Genomic DNA, 22,877 nt, shown 5'->3' with positions numbered 1-22,877 from the left:
AAGCTACTTTAAGTGTTTGGGTTTTTTTGTTCTGGCTATTTTGGGGCACACAGTAATAACAATTACTAGACCTAGGATCTGGCTGATATCTATCCCAGATGTACAAATGGCATGAGGACATCTGAAAAACACACCTAGAATTTATTTTTCTCTGAAATTTTGTTACTTTGAAATGAGGTAGTGAAGCTACTTAAACTAAATCTATCTACAGTAATATGCATACCTTCCTTTTTATGAAGCAATTATATCCGTTTTATTATATATTATATGGGTATAAAAGAATCGTGGATAGTTTAAACATTTTTCATGTGAAAGCTGTGATATGTGCACTCATATTTTAAACAAGTATTCTTTATTCTAATGGAAATAGATGATCTGTACATTGTTCTCATGTTTTTGTAGCTTTAGAAACTTAATGGTTATTCCTTTGTATTAGTATTTGGGTTGATGTTTACGGGAAATGGAGAGTTCATAAAAGAACTAGTCTTGTTGGACTACTTACATTCATGGAATATTTTTGTTATTTATGTGATCTTTAGAATCTAACAGATTACTGAAGGAAAGTGAAGCCATTAATGCAGATTCATGTCTTTACAAACGGATGACTCTAATAATTTTACAGTGTCCTGTGACATGTGGCAAAGGAATGAAGCATCGTCAAGTATGGTGCCAACTTAATGATGAACAACTGAGAGATGATTTCTGTAATCCAAATGATAGACCAGAATCAATAACACAGTGTGAACTTCATGAATGTGCATCTTGGCAAGTAGGGCCTTGGGGATCAGTGAGTACATAAGGATTCCTGGCTTCTTGTTTTCTAGTTCGGACTATGAGTGATCACAAAACAATACCTCTTAAATATTTTAATTGGATCTTAAGCAGTTACTTTAGTTGAATTGATTCACGTGTTTGTTTGCTTCTATTGGTTATCTAAGCTGTAATTTAGGAACACCAACATGTAAGTTAAATGCCTAAAATAGTCATTGATCCTGAGCCTTAATAGCAATGATGCTTTTACACATCAATGTATTACATCTCCAAAATAATGAAATGTAGACAGCAAATTGTTCAGATGAATCAGACAGGTAAAAGACCAAATATTTATAGGTATGTGGGCATATTTAAGTGGTAGCTTTAATTAAGATCATAGAAGTGTATATGCTAACATTAGCAGCCAAAAAGACTTAGTATTTTGTTGTTATGTTTTGTCTTGACCTTCAATGATAAAAGATCTGCTATCTCTTTATGTGAAAGTGCTGTTGAAAAATATGTTCCTGTGTATAAGGATGCTCATCTAATGTATACCAGAGTGCCTTCAAAATTCTGAAAAAAGTGAATTAATTTGCAAAGGAAACCTTTGTCACCAAATAGATGAGAATTAATTAAAAAATAATAAGATACTCAATTTCATGGAGCTTTCACAAGGTCAGGTTACTCAAACCAACAGAGGTATTGGATTATTCAGTGTTTCTTGGATGTTAGTGTGAATTCATAACTGAATAGCAGCTGAATAGATTTTTCTTCTTACATATAACCTGTTAGTAAAATACAGAATGAATATACCTTTGGAAATTAAATATATGATTAACTCAAACATTTATTTTGTATAGAACTTCTCTCATGTAATATTTTTTTTACATTAGAGATAACCACACTGTTGTCTAACATAATGTTGAATTCCTTTTGAGAATCTTTTGATTGCAAGGATCAAAACAGCTTTCTACTCCTACAAGCTAAATGCAAAAATAAAATAAAAAATTAATTCAGTCCCATGACATAATTCTTCTGAACAAAAAATCACTGTGTATGGCCTTGCTGGAACAGCTTGTACAAGCAATTGTCACTGGAGCAGAGCTTTCCGTTGCAGTTTTTCTACTGTACCATTGGGTAATAGCTATTCCTGACCTGGGTTTTTACCAGTATTTGTGCTTGAGCCACAAAATTTATAGGATGGGATTTATGTCGTAATATTTTCAGCCATCTAACATTTTAGGTGCTGCCTTTGAGTGTGCTCTTCTCAAACACTATAGTGAAGGGAAAGACATTTAACAGCTGCAGTTCGTGATTCATTTGGAAGCCACCTCTTACTCCCTGCACACACACCCCCCACACACTTCCTCCATCCCAGTTTTTATTGCTGAGCATGACATAATATAGCATGGATTGTCCCTTTGATCAGTTTGGGTCACTTATCCTGACCTTGTTCACTCTTGATCTCCTGCCCACCTCCAGCCTACTCATTGCAGGGGATAGAAGGGGGAAAAAGAGAAAGCCTTTATCCTGCAAAAGCACTGTTCATCAATAGCCAAAATACTGGTGTCTTATGAACACAGTTTAAGCACCATATGGTCTGCCATGAATAAAGTTAACATCCCAGTAGTCATTCCTATTCATTCTTGAAAGAGTTTTAAAATAGAAAATGTAATTAAAAACTAGATTTGATTATAAATAGTGCTATTTCAAGTGTGTGAAATTGTTGACTTTAACAGTGTGCTGTAACGTGTGGACGCGGATACCAGATGCGTGCAGTCAAATGTGTCACTGGGACTTACAGAGTTATTTTGGATGATGACAGGGAATGTAATGCTGCTACTCGTCCTAGAGATAACCAAGTAAGTTAAAAAATACTTTTCAGTTGATTGTACATTTTAGTTAAAAACATCTAAATAGAAGTGTTGTTTACTGACTCTGAGGGAACTTGCAGGAAACGAGTTCTAAAATCAGAAAAAAATACCAAAATCTTTTTTTTTCCTAAACTTCAAATTTTGCTAGGGAATTAAGTAAAAGAAGAGTAATTTGGAGATTGGACATTTCAAAATTTGGTATGTGACTGAAGGGATCAAAAGGCCTTTGATTATTTGAGCAGGGAGGGAAGCTCCAACATGTAGGGTATTATAAGGAGACTGCTTGCCGTGATGCTTAATAGTAGCACCTGACTGGCTTGGTATTCTCTAAAATTCTGCTTGTATACAGTTCTTAACAGAATGACATGGTTACTTGAAGAAAGCTTCAGTTGTTGGAATAATACTAATTCAAAACTGTTTAGACATGAATTATGATTCAGTATGGTATTAATATGGTTCTTTACCTTTTCTTCTTGTCTCAGTTTACTTACTTCATCAGTTCCCTTAATTTAAATCTCTCATTTTCCAGAAGAAATGTTTTTAATGTAGTCAGTGGCTTTACCTTTAAGTAAAAGCAATTGGTGTCTTAGGTGCTATGTATTAATGTGTTTATCTGGCCACCAGATTAATACATCTCATTTATATCCAGATAAGCGTGTAACCACATACCTCCTTGAGGGCATTGTCTTCTTCTTGTCTCAATTATAAGAGGAAAAAAAGGATTCTGTGGTCCAGAGTAAACCAGTCACAAGTTACCAGCACTGTGATGGCTACTTGAATAAGATTTCAAAATATAAAAGCCAAGTATAAATTTATTTCCACTTACATATGAAAACACTGGGTTTGAGTATGCTGTATATTTTGAATTGTGGTACCTGTCTGGCTGTTGACTGAAACTGGGCAATTTTCTGTTCTCAGTAACTGAAGGTATAAAGGACATGACAGCACAGCCACTATCTTCACTCAGTCCTGTACTGCATGTGGCTATGAAACAGGACACAGTAATGTCTATGGCCCTTGTCTCCACCAGCAAGTTACCCAACACAATTCTTTCTCAAAGTGCTAAAATTTTATTAGTTATTACTAATACAGTTTTAGCATCAAATAACATTTAGCATCAAATAAAACTATTCAATGAAAAGCCTTTGAATAACACCAGGGAAAAGTTAGGAGATGGTATTTACTTGTTAATAAATGCTGGCTTATTGTTATGGTAGGATCTAGCTCTATGGGATCTATCTGCTTTACATTTGGCTCTTCCAAAATGTATATTTTGAAAGCTTTTTTTTCCCTCACCCCCACAGGAATGTGAATTGCCCTCTTGTCCAGAAAATACAAAATTATGGACTACATCGCTTCCTCTAGTTCATGTGGGGAAGGTGACCCAATGGAGATACGGATCATGGACCCCAGTACGTAATGTAATAGTGGTCACATCTTGCAGAGCAGTTCTCCATTCCTTCACCCATTTTTCCATAAAGCTCTCAGTAATATATTTTTCAGACTGAAATCTGCTTGGGATAAATTTTAAAGGAATTCTAATTTTTTTTTTAAGAACCTGCTTTTTAAGGAGGAGGTGGATACTCCAAGAAAATTCTGTGTGCTTCAAATCTAGGCAGAGCAAATAAGGAGGGGAAAAGAACAGGATTCTAGGAGCTGGGGTTCTGAGCAAAATAGCTTTCATGTGATTGAGAGTTTGCGAGGAAGCATTTCCTTTTAAATAATTGATCCATTTCTGAGTATGGAGAACATCTTTCATTCTAAACTATTATTTAAATCTTTTATGTGAATAGCAATATTAAACAGTTTCGATCTTTAAAGGTCTAATTTTACATAATTTGTAAAATAAGCATTATAAAAAAATGGTTTCTACACAAACTTTGTTTAATGGAAGGGTTTTTGATTTGATAGTGTTGAAAATTAGTTTTACTTGAGAACAATGTGAAAATTAAAATCTATTAAAATGTGGGTGTGTCTGTTAATCCCTTGAGTTTCTTAGCAAGCATATAACATAATTATATCTTTGCACAACTATTTTAACTAAATAACAGTAAAGAGTGCATAGACTGAGTCCTCTCAGAAACTCTTTACTAAATCTACCTTCTTCAGCTTCTCAGCTATAAAGACATCAGAAGAGGCTGAAAGGAATATGCTAATATAAACTAGAATGACAAATGGATTGTGAATATGAGTTTTTATTTTATCAGTTGATGTAAATATTGTATCACTGTGTAATCACTAAAATATTCTGGAAGTTACTCTCTAATCTTTCTATTGTTAATAAATTTAAAAATTGCCTTTGCAACTGTATGATGAGTCCATGTTACAGTTGAAATGCTACCTGTTCAGGTATGCTGAACTGCTTCTCAAGAACTAAGGCCATACAATTCAGTTCCAGACCAACCAAAATTCTTAAGGCCTAAACCATCCAGCAATATTTCACTTTCCTTCCTGAATGCATGGCTCTATCAGTGTGAGCTGCAAATATGGTTCTCAGTGTTTAATTCTAAAGTCAAGCTGATATTAAGCTATGTTAGTATTTTAGATGCTTGCATGATCTTGTTTTGGTCTCCCAAAGTGCGATGAGCTTGGATTGTTCTCTGACAGTGCTCTGCATCCTGTGGGAAGGGTGATCGTGCTCGCTATGTGAGTTGTAGAGATGCTCATGGAGGAATAGCAGATGAATCTTTCTGTGCTCATTTACCACGACCAGCTGAAATTTCAAGCTGCTTTAGCCCATGTGGAGAGTGGCAAGTTGGAAATTGGTCCCCTGTAAGTATTAATTATAATTTTTTTTTAATGTGTCTATTTAGATTATTGGCCCAAATCTCTGGTTAGAATTTGGGACTTCATATTCTGTGCAAGTTTGATTGAAATTGCATCCCTTGAAAAAACAAAGTATATGTTTCTTATTGTCAAAAGTAAATATAAATGTCTTTGGTTATTGAGTATCAACATTCTATCACAAATGTTGTGTTAATTTTTGGTCAGTGTACAGTTACCTGTGATAGTGGAATAGTAACAAGACAAGTTATCTGTGTCAACTATCATCAACAAATCAACGAGAATTACTGTGATCCTGAAGGGCGACCTTCCAAAGAACAAGAATGTAACATGCCACCATGTCCACCAGTTTATCATGTTCCGAAAACACATGACCCTCCAAGCCATTTTCCAGAAATAGGTTACCCTCCAATACACCATCCACAGGAGAATATAAACCAGTGGAACCGTCCCTCTGGGGGAGGATATCAATGGAGAACTGGACCCTGGGGAGCAGTAAGAATTTTTTTTTAATATATTAATTTGTTCTCTCACGTGTGTGTTAACATTTCTAGAAAAGTTATTGCAGTACAAATTTGGTCGAAAGAGAAGCACATTTATTTTAAATATTATTATTCTATTAAATTAAAAATGTAATTTTTCTGTGATTTCAAATTCAAAATACTTCTACGTAGTAATTTTTATTTGAAAATTTCAGTTTTGAATGATAATATTAAAAATAATAATTTAAAGTTGTTTTAACCAACATATTTTAGATTTTTCTGATTATGCAATGGTGCTACATATGTTCACATGTTTTGGTAGTGCTCTAGTACTTGTGCAGGTGGATTTCACCGTCGAGTTGTAGTATGTCAAGATGAGGAAGGAAGAAGTGCTAGTTATTGTGATGAGGCAACAAAACCTCCAGAGTCAAGACACTGTGATTCTGGACCCTGCCCACGATGGAACTATGGGAACTGGGGAGAAGTAAGATCATTTCACTTTCAAATGGAAACATTATTTACCACATAAGCTTAGAAATAGTAACATAATTACTTGACTGTGAATTGAATTGAACAACATTTTTTTACTTATTTAAAAAAATGAGTTTCAACCTGTTTAGATAAACTTTGTTCTTTGATCAAATCCGGAACTGTAGTGTAAATATGAATAGTATAAATGTACATTCAAAAGAAGTAAGTACTGTGTGAGGCTAAGGGTGTACAACACATAATTTAGCGTTGCAGTATCATCTTAAAGCTTGACATGTACAAAACTGTTTTCTGTTACAAAATGATGAATTGTACGCAGAAAGACCTCAATGTAACAGCTAGTCTAAGAAAAAAATGAGTGCAAGATGCTGCAAAGAAACTTTATTACATCAAATTTCATAGGTACTGACTAGAATAACTGCATGTAGTGGTTTCTACTGGGTTGTAGTTACAAATTAGAAGTATGAAGATAGGATCATGCATCTAAAATGTGTGCCTGGGTTGAATGTTTTGATGGGACATTATACATTATTGGACAAAGAACAGTTTCTCCATGCCATGTGATGTCCTGTCTTGACCATGCATTCTTTCTCAAACAGTACAGAAAGAGTTAAAGCTGATTAGCATTCCTTCTAATCTAACCTCTTACGATTCCTGCCCTTTTCTTATTCTTGATACATCAATATCTAGAGTTGGGAAAAGAAGAAAATATGTGACTTTTTTATTCTTCTTTTTTCCCCCCCCTCATTTTGTCCAGATTTAGCCATTTAGTTCTCAAGGCCAATCTGAGTGTCATGTTTTTCCCATCCATAGCTGCAGACAATTGGGATCTAGTTAACGCAGATGCTGCATTTTTTGTCTAATTTAGAATCCCCTGAAATACAGTAAAAAGCTATAAACTGTTGGAACATGCTCACTTTTGATCAGATTCTTTTTAATAGCTCATTAGAAATGAGAATTAGTATTTTCGTCTGGTTTTGCAGAATTACAGGAAAACGGAAACCCACAAAACACATATTTTACACTTGGTCTGTATAAGTCAGCCTATGAGAAAGTGTGCCTAGTGTCTGAGTTTTCTCTTTTCTGGAAGGGAAAACTAGGTTTTGGACCAATTTCCATCTTTTACTCCTATCAAAGAGAGCTATATATGCACATTTATTCTCACAAATGGTTACTCCTCCTTGATAGAGTAGATTTGCTGTAACTGAGACTTTTTGTAGAAAATCACTTGATAAACTATAAAAATGTAGTTTGGTAAATGTTTTGGTGGGAGAATTGTTCTTTCATTATATGACCATAAATCCTTATTCTTGAATTGAGTGTCCAGGCAGTGTGAAAACAGGCATAGTAAATAATAGCATGTACTGATTATTGCTGTATCTTTTTCCTTTAGTGGTATGTGATGACTCTCTTAACAAAAATATTGCATAAAATTCTGTATTTCAGTGTACTCAAACTTGTGGAGATGGAATAAAGACAAGACTGGTGATTTGTCAGCTTCCTACGGGCCAAATGTTGGGTGATCAAAACTGTGAAATTCTAGACAAGCCACCTAATATGGCACAATGTAATGTGCATTCTTGCCCTGGTGATGTTTCATGGCATCGGGGACCATGGAAATCGGTACGATAGCATTCACTAATATTTTTTGCTTTCTTGTTCTTTCTGTCACTCTATTTCCCCTTGCTTTTTAAAAATTATATCATTATTATTTTATTTGATAACAGTGAAATAACAATGCATGTGGAATATAGTCTATGTAGATTTATTAAGCAATTGTTCCTGCAGTCATTGAATTAAATGGAAAACACCATTTACTTCAGTGGGAACATTATCATGCTCTGTAAAACATCATAGGGAATATTTTGAAAATTACCAGAAATCATCATAGCCGATAGCAATACCTAATAGGTTGTTCTATTTTGAAGGGTTATGATTTGATCTGTGTTTAAATTTAAAAGTATATGCTGTAATTTATACTGTAGTATTTTCTACATATTTATATTTGTAAAAAAAAAAAGCTTTTTAGTGCATAACTTTTTTTCTAATAGTATATTTAAGTATAAAATAACTCACACACATGTATATTACACTCTGTCATCAAACATTTTACTCCGTATTACGTGTACATTTGTGTATAAAAGTTTATATTTGTGGTTTTAAAACAGTGACTAATTAAAGCTGTCTATGTATAATTATGTATGTAACTATAATATGTTATTGTCTACATGTCACTGTCTATTAATGTGTAAAGATGCCTACAGTAATCACCATTAATCTTTAAAATTGCCACTAGCAGATTATTAACATACTGAAGTAATCATAGCAAGCTCTACAATATAGAGTATATTATATTTCCCAAGCTGTGAATTTGACAACAATATTTATTATTGTGCTCAATTCTAAGGAGAAAAATGGCAATCAAAGGAGGCTGGATCCAGTTCTGGTTCCATCAAAGTCAGTTAAAAACCTGTCATTAACTTCCCTGGCAGATGGGCTAGGACAACAGTTCTTTTTTTTTCTATTAGTAATACTATGTAATTTGGTTCTTTGAATTAACATGGAAACATTTTTTAAAATATTGTCCAATTTCATCTTTAAATAATTTATTAGTGTTTATATATTCTAATTTATTGCAAACGACTTTAAAATGAAAGTTTGAATTAATAATTCACCACAGTTCGTTCTTTCTTCCACTGTGCAAAACAGAGTTTTGGGTTTATGTTTTGCAGACACCAGAGTGTCTTATTTAGCCATTAGCCGAATAATTCGTGGTGACTTGCTAACGCTCAATTAATGTATGTACTTCAGGTGTTGAGAAGACAAGCAGGGCATTCAGCACACAGTTGCTTTTAAAATCAATGTTTGTTTTGGTTTTAGATCGAAAGTTAGTCACAGCCCGTTCATTCCCTTTGCAAAGATTTTCATGTTGGTTTATATCTCAATTTACATAAAAAGCCATTCTAATCCTTCAAAAGCTAGTTTAGAATGGAATGTGGTTGTCAGAATGAGTTTGTGGCCTTTGTTTTACATATGATTGCAAGCTCTATGATTATTCAGTAATAGTTTTCGTTTCATCACACTGTCACATGGTGTTTGCAGAAACAAACATAGCAGATATAGGAGATAAAAGCAGGTTCATATATTAAATATGCTGTCACTTTTTAGCAAATTAGTTAGTTTGAACGCTGCCAACACACAAACTTCAGTTAAATTTTGTTGCTGTTTAAACAGAGCAAAACCTATTCATTGAGGATGACTACTATGAAAGAGCAGTAAAAGCTTTAGTCACAGAAACACTGTTGTAGCCTGGGACAAATGGCTTTGTTTAGCCTTCACCTATGGGTGATTGACTAGTGGTGTGATAGGTTGGCTATAGATCATGGCTCTACCTATCTTATGCCTTTCTGGCATAGAATATGCCCTGGTGTAGGGGACTGTTAATGACTGGACACTCTCTGCAGGCTGGAGTCATCAAACATGTCACATCTACATTTATTCCCTTCTGTATAAAGATAGGAAGAACCAGATAAAACGTTATTTATATTTTTGATAAAAGTTTTGAGTAATATTTATGTGTCTGGACAGCAACGCATTACTTCTATATCTACTAGTGAGACTGCAATGTCAAAACTTAGGTAGAAACTGAAATGCACTGCTTGCCACATTTAGTGTAATTTGCCATAATAGATTCTGCAATCTTTTGCTTCTGGCATGCATGGCACAAATGTAATACATGGAGAGGGTGAGTAGAAGGAAGGGAATTTCTGAGCAATTGCTTTACCTGGAACAACTCCTTGACCTCCTTGAATATTGGCCCCGTCTCTGGCCCAGCCAGTTTCAGAAATAGGTATCAAAATTGCTTAAAAAACCTTTTCCTCATTCTGATGTAGCTCTAAACCACATCTGAACTAAAATCTTCACTCATGGATTATTCCAGCTTTTGCATAGTCAGATAGTCTCCTCTCAGATTTTAGATACCAGCAGAAATAAATTCAGAAGTCAAATTAGCTAAGACTAATTCAGAATCCTGAGTCAAGAACCTGATCCAGCATGTAGAAGGATTGTTCTAGTTTATCGTTGTCAGTGTCTTTTATACTCTCTTCCATTTTGGGGTGTTCTAACTTCTTCTACTAGCTATCACTATATATTTGAGGGTAGAAGACTTTTAGCAATATGCCTTGTAAGTACATTTCTTTCAGTTTTAGATTCATTTTTTGTAATTAAATTAAGCATATCTTGTAAATGCACAACAGGGCAGTTGCAAGGAAGACTCTGTTTATGATTTGAAGCCAGAATTCTTGTTGATGCTTTCTGCAGTTTAGCAGCTATGGGCTGTTACACTTTATAGTGTCTGTCTATGGCTATCGGAGCGGACAGTTACAAAGCTTAAAGCTATGTACTCCTCTGTTGCTGGTGTTTGTAGTTGTCCAAAGGGATGTGAGGCAAGTAAGTCTCAAATTCTAAAGGCTTGTACCACGCTAGGACACTTTCTCAGAAATATTATGCATATTCAGAAACTTCGATTCCTTGAATCTTTGAAACTTTCATTCAGTCCAGAATTTTCATATGATATCCAAGCCAGAGGACACTCTGAAGCTTTGCAGGGAGGGTGGCTAAGAAACACATCCTTATGCCTGTGACTTGAATTCATTTGATCTGGAGGTCATTGAGAAACTCTGACAATGATCTTTTTAGAATGTAGCTTACATCTTCCACCCTCTTGGTTTTGTGCAAGTTTCTAAGGGAATTTTCTTTAGTATGAACTGAATCATGCTCATAATTTTTTCTCTTGCCTTTTTATCAAAACCCAAAGGAAACTGAGTGGGTTTACACCCAGTCTGTGCATCTTGAGGGACTCTGCCTTGTTTTCAAAGAATATTTGTGTCAAATATTAAACAAATATTCCTAAATTCAAATGTTTCAGAATTTGAAATGTTTTATTTCAAGATTTCATTGCCTTATTGACATGTATCTAGGTACACTACCTCTTTTTGATATACAAAAATTACAATACAGGTGTATATATTTTGTTATATACAAATTTATAATGTATTTATAAGTTAAATAATACTTGAGGTAAATATAGCTGCTTATTCTAATGCAGTTGCACCACCAGTAAATTTGGCCCATATATCTTGGATACTTTTCTTTTAGGCTACTCTAATTTCATTGGTGAAGGGACTGAGGCAATGATCCAAAACTTCATGAAAGAATGAATAAATTACAAGCTAAAAAGTATGGAAACCATATGTCACATTATATAATGTCAAGAAAAATTCCATAGCATTCTGACAGCTGGCTAAGAGTACTTTGTTCTAGTATAGATTTTTATTGTATCCCTTCTTTCCACAGTGCATTATTGTGTTTAGTCCATGCAGTAAGACTTCTGGTTTATTGTATTAATTTTCATCAGAATGGTTTAGGTTTTCTGACTCTAATGACAAGAAGTTGTTTTTTACTTAAAGCATGAAAAGAGAGTATTACAAACACACAAAAATAACATAAGGTTTTAAAACTGAGCCATAATTACTAGATTTAACAATTTTGTTCTTGAAGAGTTGTAGAATAATCTATCTTAGTTGAGTTCAAGAATGCTGCTTTGTTACTTTCAATACTAAGCTTTTTTTCCTTTGAACAGTATTTCCCATGTCCACGCACTTTAGTTTAGCCAAACAATCGTCTGTTACCTGACAGAAAGTTATGTGGGAATATAATCAAATCAACTGTTAGGTGGATTAATGGTTCTGATACAACAAATCTTCAGATACGTAGTGCACATACATATAAAGTCTTGCAAAGATTTCATTTATAGCACCAATGTAAAGTAGCAATACTAGAGAATGAAATATTATTTTTAGCAGTACTTGGCTGGGAAATAATTTGATACACAGCAGCAATTTAGATTTCCGGTGCCAAAGCCCTGGCCTAGTACCTGGGCAAAACATATAATGTGACCAGACGTTTTGTTTTACTCTTCCTTCTGCTGTTCAATAGGTGGTAAGTCTTGAACTCATCTAGTATACTTTTCTTAATGGAGCTTTTTTATGGTGCCTTCACTTCAAGGATTGTATTTGACTACTAACTGAAGCTTTCTTGCTTTATCTCAGTTTCTTCTAAGAATTTGGTATTTATCTCTTGGTTAAATGGACATATCTTCCTCTGTACTCTCTTTTTCTATGCCTCCTAAGTTGTTGCCGCACAATAGAAAACAAGTGTAAGTTTCTCAAAATTCCCAATACATGTATGCTTTTACTGTGCTGTGTACCTTTCTTTTTATATATTTTCTTAAAAGTTTTATGGAGTATGAGGAGGAATCACAGTGGAGGAATAAAATAGGCTATTCATATATGGGAAGACAATACCTTCCAGTTTCACACAGTGAGGAAAGTTTGTTCGCATTTTTGGATGACTAGAATTTTGTTATGTTTAGGAGTTTGATTTTATTTTTGGTCCCCCATAGTTTTTCAGTGCTTAGCAAAACCATTGTAGAGCCAGGCAGCCAGACAGCAATGTTTCTGCTTAGGCAATTGGTGGTGGCAGTTGATATTAGTTTGGAAGCTTTATATTTCTTTAGGGCTTTCCTTCCTGTATGAGTGTGGATAGCAACCTAAATTTTATCAGAGGCATTTTAACCAGGTATACAACTTGGAATATATGCTTGCTTCTCATCCTTTCTCATTCATTTAGAAAGAATACATAGCTGGATTACTGAATCCAGCTTGTAACTGAGTGTTACCTAAAGGTCATTGTGGTATTCTATTATCAGTAAATCTTCATAGCACATTTGAAACCAGATAGTTTACTGTGTGCACGTCTTATCTGAACAGATGTAGCACAAGAAGCTGCTGTAACTTGAAGGTAACAAGTATGGCCTCAAAAGCAAACATATCTGCTCTTTTACATCAAACAATCGGTCTTTTTGATTCGTTCTAGTTGCCTCATCTGAACAGTTTCACATATAGTCATTGTGCAGCTTTATTGCTAAGTTCTACCACTTACGGTTCAGAGCATAGCAAAGTTAAGGTCCATCTTGAGGTTTTTATCTTCTGTTAGATATTCTTGAAAACATCTACATTTGGAATTTTATTTGAACACTGATGGAGAAGGATTTATACTCTCTAGTGTGAGTTAAACGTAGAGCAGTCATTACCACTTTGTTTTCTTATATTTATTTTCTTAGCATGTTGGGCTTCATGCTCTTTTACTTCACATTTGTATTGTGTGTGAGTTAGGATATGATACATCCGGTTCTTTTCAAAGTTAAGACTTATGAAGAGTTTGTCCTAGTATTTTACCATAGACCAGTTGTGAAGTCAGATAATAATCGTAGAATTCTTTTCTTAATTACTTTAAAGTTTTTAAAGATACTTTCCACAATTAAAAGAAGCTTAGATTGAAAGTGGAGGGCCACAACATTCCCAATAATAGTATTTGCGCAGAGGGTTTTTACGCTGTTCTAACACTATTAAAAGACAAAACACTTACAACAAATTAGTCATGTCAATTGTTCTTCAGTTTTCTCTTTAGTTGCTCCAGAATAATTTCAGTGTAATTCTGTCTTTGCACTAGTGGAAGAAACCTATTATTACTTTCAATGAGTATAAATTTCTTTTTTAAGAATTGACACTCCAGTCCCCTTCCAGTGTTGTTACTGCCAGGCATCCCACTGACTTCTGCAGGAGCAGAAGCAGCCCAAACTTGCATAAGCAAGATATTTATTAGTTTTCATTTTAATGCAAAAAATCTTACTATGTATGATAAGTGCCTTCATTCACTTTTTCTAATGTGTAAAAAGTATTTATAACTTTAAAGATAATCTTTTATATTAAAAGGGAATTCAGAATCAGTGAACTTGGTTTTCAAAACCAGCTTCAGTCTTTTACCTCTACTTCTGCTGCTGCCTAATGTCGAACTTCAGAATACCTCATTACCAATACAGCACATTTATTTAATATCCCACTGGCTGAAATCTTAATGTTAGCATATGCTATTCATTTTTTAAAACTTTGGAAATGGGAGGGTGCCTTTTCAGAGATAACGGATAACATATGTCACTACCCAAATAATGTCATAAAACAGACTTGGGATAGTGGATTTCATTTAGGGCAGTTCTGATAAAAATGAAAGAAAGTACTTTGTTTCCAAAATTCAAAAACAAATATTTGTGTACTGTTCATCAAGTTTAGAGGAAATTTCTCCGTTTTGGTGCTATGTTGCCTGTATAGCTTGAAATAATAAATAAGTTATAATGTATGTGTAATAATTTAATTTAATGACTGTGACTTGTGTCTGTGAAATACAGTTGCATTTTAACCCTTCTTTTTCATGCATGTTGTGTGGCTTTGTGTTTATATTTAACGTGTCCTTTATTAAGGAATGCTAATGTTTATAGTCCTCAATTTTTTCTTTTTTTTAAAAAGGGGATGAGAGGGTGGGAACTAACCACTTTTGCTGAAAGTAAGGGGGTTTTTTTTACCATTGAGTAATCTTTGTGTTGCAATCAACTTCATATGACATTTTAGTGATGTTGTTTTCATGGGGGAGGCTCTTATACTTGAACAGAAAAAAAAAACAAACCCCAAAACATTGTAACTGATAAAAGCAGCAGTTGATGCCATTGGACAATGGGACTGGAACAGGTAGTTGGCACATGATCTTTGATGACAAAGCTTAAAGATACTAGCTGTTGAACTTTTTGCTGGAGCTATAATTTTATGGCCCAGTCCTGCTCCCACTTTAGTCAGAGACAAGAGACATAGAAAACAGGATTATAACGTAATGCTAAACTCCTAATCTCAAAGACATAACACAATTTTTTACATTCCTAAAACACTTTTGCATGAGCAGGTTTGCAGAACTTTCAGACCCTCCATTTAGAAAGAGGACAAGTAAGAGGGGAACATAGTCAAAGTAAAAAGACCCACAACTGAATAGCATGGAAGGGGGAAAAAAGCAGGTGGTCCTCAATACAGTTCCTGAATACATAAAGCCATTTAATGGCAATTAAAGGAATGTGAAGCTACTGATGTATTATTTCTTCTTTGTGGAGTTAGAACTTTCAGAAAAGATGAAGGGTTCTGGGTGGTGAGATCCATGTGAGAATCATTCTCAGCTGCCTTATATATATGGCAGTTTTGAAAACCTCAGTCACGACTCATAAATACTGGTTCAAAGTGGTTTTGAGACCCAAATTTAAAAGTTATTAAACATATATTAAAGTATTAACATTTCCTAACATTTACGAAGGTTAATACACAAGTATTTTGGTTACCTGGCATGGGTTAGGAAGTGAGCACAATATTCTGTTGTTCTCTATTATGGGAGTTCCTAGTCCTTTCTTTGAAAACTGGTAATTGTGGGAGACTGGCGACTCCACTAAAACAGACCACTCAATTGATTGGTGTATGTTCTAGCATGCACCGATCTATGGCCCTTTCACTTCAGTGAAAGCAGGATTGGGCACTTAGATTTCCTGCTGAATCAGTCCTTCAGAAGCTTGCATGCATGCTCACATTTATGCACATGACTGTAATGTTGGAAAAGTTGATCTGTAAGGAAATTGAAAATACGCAGAAGAGTGGCTTAGGTCGAAAGCAAACTGGAATTCAACATGTGAAGGTAGGTAAATTGTTGTATTTCTTATTATCTAAAATATACTCATAAACATATTTCCATGACAATATTTATAACAATTTGTGGTTTTTTTCTTAATTCTTTAGCTGATATTTAGTTGTGTCACAGAAAGAGTCATATTTTTGTATGCTTCTAAAAAACTTGAAAAATTTCTGACAATACTGTATCATTACAGTATATGTTGCTTTGTATTTCCAGTTTTCTTTAAAGTTCAACTACAAAACCTTAGTTTTTAATCAAATTAAATAAGTGAAGTGATACTTTTTATAGAGCAAACGCACAAAGGCTCATGTATTTGTTATTCCTTTAATTTCTGAGCTACTGTTTTGCTGCTGCTAACATGATTAAAAATGATAAATCAGAGACTGCAGTTGCTGGGATCCAGTGTTTCTTCTGCTCATGTTTAGGTTTTTGCAAACTCAGCTAGAACTAATTGGTCTACCATTGTAAGACTGTATTATCTCTAGTTACTTTTGTAACTGGTTAATTGAAAGGACCCTATGTCTGAAGATAAAAAAGAAGAATCCATAAAATGAAGTTTTAAATTGCGAAAAGTATATAAACAAATTATTTTTTCTGTGCAACCCCTTTGATTGTGCAAATGTAGCTTCCACACTGGAGATCCTCCATCATGTTAAAAATATGATCCAAATTTCATTGTGAAGACCTATGAATAAAATGTTAGTCTCAAGGGGTGAACATTACTTTTCAGTGAGAATGCAGATTATGTCCTTCCCGTGCATTTGTTCAGTTTTCCCAAGTTTCAGCAGAGGCAGGCGCCTCTCCTCCCTGTCATGCAGTCTGTTAAATTGTGTCTGGTTATTGGAAGCAACAATGGACTCACTTTGGGTTGCTGTTTGTTTTTCGTGGAGGTTTGTGAACACAACTGCTGGATGGACACAGATCTGTTGTTCTCTACTTGGAAAATATGTCCAGAAAATTTATCCATTTATTTGAAACAGAAAAAAACCCTGCATTTCTTCTGCTCACACTGGATTTCCCTGAGGCCTCCTATCTCCATTTCTGCTGCCCTTTTTTCTTGATGCTTGCACTTTACTCACTGTTTGTCTCCCGTGCTGCTGCCTTCATGTAATGGCTTAAAGGTGCTCCTGGCCAATTCAGCAATTTGACATCTGCGATGGTGTAATGGTAAAAATGCCTGTACCAAATGCTTTCTAGGAGGTATCGGAGGCAAAGAGCAGGATTGCTCTTCAGTCTTGTAAATTTCACACAAATGTATACTTTTAGATTAAGATTTTCAGAAAGACCTAGTGAGGTTCTAGCTCTGTTCCTGTTTGCCATTGATTTCACAAGGAGAGGTAAGGCAGAATTGTCTGTTGGGTTTGTTTTTTAATTTACCGCTGTTCCTCTATTTTTAATTGTTATTTACCTGAGCCATCGGTCAGTTGTATATATCATTCAACTGAAAGATGATAAAAGTTAGGTGCAGATACGTTGTTTCAGGAATGCTGACTGAGCAATGTAGTTTTTCTGTTCCCTCCCTCCCAGCAATTAATAAGTTGATCATACTTCTCATTGTTTTAATATGTATTGCCATTAATTACATTGATGATGTTGCTTGAATGAGCGCAGGTGGTAGCAGAGATACCAAGTGTGATATGTCCTTACTGTTGAAGGAAAACATATTAATCAGCAACGCATGAGATTGTGATTATTATTTTTAAATTTTAAAAGGCAACAAGCAGACATTAACAGAAACACAAGATACCTTCAATTAGCACGAGGCTTGGTTTCGCATCTCACTGATGCTGTCATGTAGCAGTGTTAGCATGCCTGCCACTGGTAGGTGGTTCTCTCTTAGGTTACTGTTGCGTCTGACAGTGAGCTCGTCTTCCAGGGAAGCTGAAACCTGAAAGAGAGTAATATCTGGGGGACAGGTCATGACAACCGAGTCTGATTTTGGACTTTGACTCAACTATTCATGTTTAAGTCCAATAAAGTATGATATTCATTTTCTGCAAAGAATTTCCCTCTTTTTCTAGCCTTATATTTTTGCCACTGTTCTGTTTGTCTTGTTTTATTTTCTTTCTCTTCCACTGTGCCACACAACCTTCCATCAACACCCACACTAATATCTCCATAATCCGTGTGAAATGGCTTTGCTACAACATGGAACACAATATAATTGTTCTCTCATGCTTTGGATTATACTCTTAGGGAAAATGGGAAGATGATATGCTCCTCCCTGTATGCCATGTTGACTTACTCGTGTCCAAAATTTGAGTCAAATTTGGTTCCTTGTTATGAATATTGCTTGAGCCCAGGTTTTCCTTTCTGAATTACGTGATTAGTACTTTTTAGGCTTTACAGTGAACTTTTATTAAAGGCTTTTGTTTTATTTATCAGTTTGCAGTCCCCCTAAAGCTTGAGATTTTTACCTGGCATCAGGAGTTTTTCACTCTTGATAGCAGCAGAGTACTGGAGTCACCTCCAAACAAGTCAGACAACACTTTTCTTTTGAAAGAAAAAGGATAGAACTTTGTCTAGAAACAAAATCTTGCCTCTTGTAAGTTGTAAATTAATTTATTTCTTAAAATAAAGAGTAATAAGACTTTTACATTTTTAGAAAAAAATAGAAAATGCAGGAAGAGTAATTATATAATATGTAAAGTATGATCATTTACAGGAAAAAAGTTTCTGAAAGTTTCTTTTTCTTTGGGCACTGAATTATTGTCTGAGCATGCCCTTGAAAAGGGCTTGGATATAAACGAATATCCACCAGGATCTAGTGTAGTGTAAAAGCCAAATCCTACAATTGGTAAAACAATGTTGCAGCTGTTTTGGCAGTTCTGTTGTTCTTGTGTTATTGTAATAGCTAAAGGCTCATTTGAAGATCTAGTTGTGCTATGTGGGTGTAACAAAGAGAAGATTGCTGACTGGAAAAGCTTACGGTCTCATTATGAAATGTGTGTAGACAGGTTGGAAATACACGGCACAGTGAAGCCTGGCTGAGTATCACGGTGGGTGGGGAGCTGAGCATGGTAACAACCTGTTTTTCAAATGCTGTGTAGCTGGCATCAAAAAGAACGCCAGGCTTTAGGTAGAGATGAGCAGAATGGTGGTGTTCATTGTGAGGGGGAAAGACATGACAGTGCTTTCAGAGGTGGACTGGGTCATCTGCTTTAATTGTGCTAAGCTTGAAGTAATGGGTAGTGCTTTGAGATGTCAGAGAGGCAGGCCAAGTTAAAAGACTTACTCACAAATGCGACTAGAATGAATAAATGAAATTTTGTGGATGATCATTAAGTGGAATTCCAAGAGTTCTGGTTTTGATTTTTCCAACAGCTGCAAAGAGTATGGCTGTTCATCTGCCATCCAGGCAGATTGCTGTTTTGCTGAGAGGTCTCCCTCATTAAGGCTACTGCCAGCTGCACAGGACAAAAAAAATTCAGACCATGTGGTAGCAACTTTAAGTATTGTCTAAAATTCCTCTGTGGCATCATCAGTAGCGTTTCACTTCTGGAGACATGAATCAACATACCTTCAAGATCAGTCCTGATGGTTCCGACTTTAATATAATGGAAGAGTTGGTTTGGTTTGTTTTTGTTTTAATCAGGATGTCTTTATTTTTAAGAAGATGACATTAACACTTTCCTAGTAGATGCCATATATATCCTCTTGTAGCAATTTTACCTTCCTGTTATCCACATCAATCCTGAAATGTCTTTAATCCTCTTTACACCTTCTTCATTCCTACTTTTTCTATGTATGTATATGTACATAATTTCTCATTTATGTCCACCTATTAAGTAGATATGCTTCAGCGTTCTTGGAAAACAGTTATTCAGGAGGGTTTTTTTTCATCCTTCAGATGAAAGCTGAAACAACAGTATCTTAAAAAGAATGCAACAAAGGCTGCCTTTTTATGGAGCATACAGGGCTCAAGCCTGTCAGAAAAGCCATGGCTATGGACAGTGGACAGATTAGATGACCTCGAAAGAGTCGCTGCTGTCTCACTGTTCTCAGCTGCCACATGCAGATTAGATGTTAGGTCATACTGCAGTGCACTCCAGACTCTCCTACACCCGCACTGGGATCGTTTTGGAGACCACTGGTGTTCGCATCCACGATATGAATCTGGAAGCCAACATATGGATGGTGGAAACTTGGTGTGTACCTACTTCTCACCCTGTGATGCAGACAGAGTACATAACCAGACCAAAAATGTAGAATTGCTTCTTGGGCTGACCTTGGAGAAAATGATTACTGCCTCGTTTTGTTGCTGAGAGGAGTGAGGTTCATAAATTCCAATATTAGATGATGATACTGGCTGCAGATGATGATTCTTGGAGCAAATTGTTCTCTAGTTTTCATGCCGTGAGAGCATAATGGCAGTTACTTTGTGTGAGGACCACCTTTCCTGAACTTCTGTGTTAAAGACAATGGCTTCTGAAAGGCAAATTTACAAATTCCTCTCATGAAAACTGAGGCAACTGACCTTTAAGACTACTTTTCTTTATAAAAATCTACCATGTATTCTACTCCAAATTTACGAATTTTTTACTAACTACAATTGAGGGGAAATTGTTGGGGAGGAAAAATGGTCTTCAAATTGAAGATTTTGAAGTAATGCTGTAAATAAGTTTAACTCAGAACAGTACTTTTACTTAAAAGCTGTCTGGATACAGAAGGTGTGTTCTCGTAAGTACCGTAATTTTGATGCAAACTGATTTGTGTATAAAAATAATATCAAATGATACTTTCTGGATGAAATTTAGCTCAATGTTAACTAGAAAAACATGGCAGTTATCTGCAAAGTCTAGCTACAGATAACTCAGGTGTTACGTATTACAGTTGAAATACTAGAGTATTTTTGGAAGATCCAGTCACAGAGGAAGGATGATAACTTTCTTCATATGTTAGAATAAAGAGGCTCTGAGACTCTTGAGCTTACCTACAGGTCTATTCATAAAAATATCCCTACAAGTCATAGCAATATTGTTGCTTATATTGGATGGAGAAGGATTTGGGGATAAAACTTCATTTCAGAGGCTGTAACAAATTTTCTCAATAATTTAAGTGAGGGAAGGTGGTTGTGGAATTGTGGGCCATCCAGGCTTAGCAAGGAATCGGAAAGGACTTCAGGCAGCTCTAACAAGTTCATGGAGGCTTCAGGCTTGGGCAGCTAATCCAAATTTGTACTTTTGTAGGTGGTAGTAGCTGCAAAAACTAAAAATTGTGCCTTTTTTGTGGCATAGAACCGGCAACCTGTACTGTGAAGTCTCACTGTAGAGCTTGAAGAGAAGAATGTCTTTTTTAGAACGTATTTTTGACCTCTCTCTGGCTAAGGCCTGAGAAAGAACAATAGTTAAACATCACGATTACCCGTTTGCTTAGCGAGGTGCGATTAGCCCATGCATTGCTGGGTTGCCTATACCTGGTTTGGTTTTCAGATGTGCTACAGTACCTCATGGGATGCTTTGCAAATGGTTTTGACAACTCCAGCAGTAGGTATATGGAGATTCACCCTGTGCCACTAACCTCCGGGGACCATCTCTCAGTGTCAGTGGAGCCAAAGCTGCGCTGTGGACTGAACTTTGCAAAGTGTTTTTGGGATGATGTTTGTGTTGCATCTTACTGAAACATGGGGAGTGCTAGTGTCTCGCCTTTCACATTTTGATACACAAGACTTCAAACATTCAGGGGGTGCTGTATTTCCTCATGCAAAGGCAACAGACAGGGAGGAATTTGCAGTAACTGTGGAGGCTATTTAGGACCTTTCTACAAGTAGACATCACTCAGCAGTAATTCATCAGCTTGAGAGAAAGGGACAAGTTGGAACTCACTGGCCTCAGCTGGCTGTGCATTTAGTCATTAGAAATACAGTCTTTCTTGATTTAAGTAATTTTTAAAGATGTTATTGAGCTTAGACATCCAGTTGAATTGTGTGGTAGGAATGTCGTCTAGTTAGTATTTGGATCAGAGGGTAGCATTGCAGCCCTAGTGGGAATACAGTTCACACTTATAAGAGGGAAGTGCATTTATTATTAATTTACCTCAAAGATCCTGTGATGTTTGCAGTATGATTGCAAATGTTGCTGCAGAATGTAGTTTTCACTCAAGATCTTATCTTCCAAATGTCATCTAGAACTCTGCAAAGTGGGGAGGCCACAAAGAACTTGAACAAAGAATAGTAATACTGGGTATATGCTCTTTGTTATGGCATATTTTAACTCTAGTGCTTCAGTTGATATACAGCATCCAGTCTTGGATACCTTCTCGTAAAAAACATGCAGACAGTTGGAGGGTTCAGAGGACAGCAACATGAATGGTAGGAGACTTTGAGGAAAGGCTGGGGTAGCTGTGTTTTTCAAGACCAAGTCTATAGAAGAATGGACTGAATGAGGTGTTCTTCCAACACAGAATCGGTGTTGGTGAGTAAAGAGGTGAGTGTTTCTGAGTCTGCTAGGGGAGAGGAGTAACCATCTTATTTAACAGTAAGAGAGACTGTCATTAAATCCTAAGATACTTTTTCTGACTGTAAGGATGGTTATGCAATGGAAGAATGCATGCAAGAGAGGCTGTTGCATCCCTGTCATTGAAGACAAGACTAACAAACTGCTGTCGGGAATGGTCCAGGTATAGCTGATCCAAACCCTGAGCAGAATGATAGATTGGATGAAGTCTTTGAGTCCTTCTTAGCCTAGCCTTCCTCCCTTCCATTGCTATAGCTGCATTTAGAAACGTGCCAAAGCAGAATTACAGACTGCAGCTACAAGGAGGACTTAATCAAATCAAGACGTGTTCTGAACAGCAGAGGAATGTGATACAGCACTGAATTTTTGAAATGAAGCTATGCTCAATGAAGTGACTTAAAAATACCATCAGTGTAATTTCT

At 35.7% G+C, this 22,877-nt stretch overlaps 1 protein-coding gene across 1 annotated transcript in view; it reads left to right on the top strand.

Annotated features, from left to right (window-relative positions):
• The window catches only part of ADAMTS20 (ADAM metallopeptidase with thrombospondin type 1 motif 20), a gene marked incomplete at both ends in the record, with an annotated part of 108,616 nt that overhangs the window by 66,738 nt on the left and 19,001 nt on the right, over nucleotides 1-22,877 (top strand). Inside the window, 7 exons of the mRNA XM_082011981.1 lie at nucleotides 623-787; nucleotides 2,493-2,615; nucleotides 3,932-4,039; nucleotides 5,235-5,399; nucleotides 5,619-5,906; nucleotides 6,216-6,377; nucleotides 7,829-8,005. Of these exons, the coding sequence (XP_081868107.1) occupies nucleotides 623-787; nucleotides 2,493-2,615; nucleotides 3,932-4,039; nucleotides 5,235-5,399; nucleotides 5,619-5,906; nucleotides 6,216-6,377; nucleotides 7,829-8,005 (1,188 nt within the window). The remainder of the gene's footprint in view (nucleotides 1-622; nucleotides 788-2,492; nucleotides 2,616-3,931; nucleotides 4,040-5,234; nucleotides 5,400-5,618; nucleotides 5,907-6,215; nucleotides 6,378-7,828; nucleotides 8,006-22,877) is intronic.

This window comes from Phaethon aethereus (genome assembly GCF_964289735.1).
Source record: "Phaethon aethereus genome assembly, chromosome: 1".
NCBI lineage: Eukaryota > Metazoa > Chordata > Aves > Phaethontiformes > Phaethontidae > Phaethon > Phaethon aethereus.
Note: the sequence above shows the minus strand (reverse complement) of the source record. Positions and strands in the feature narration are given on the sequence as shown.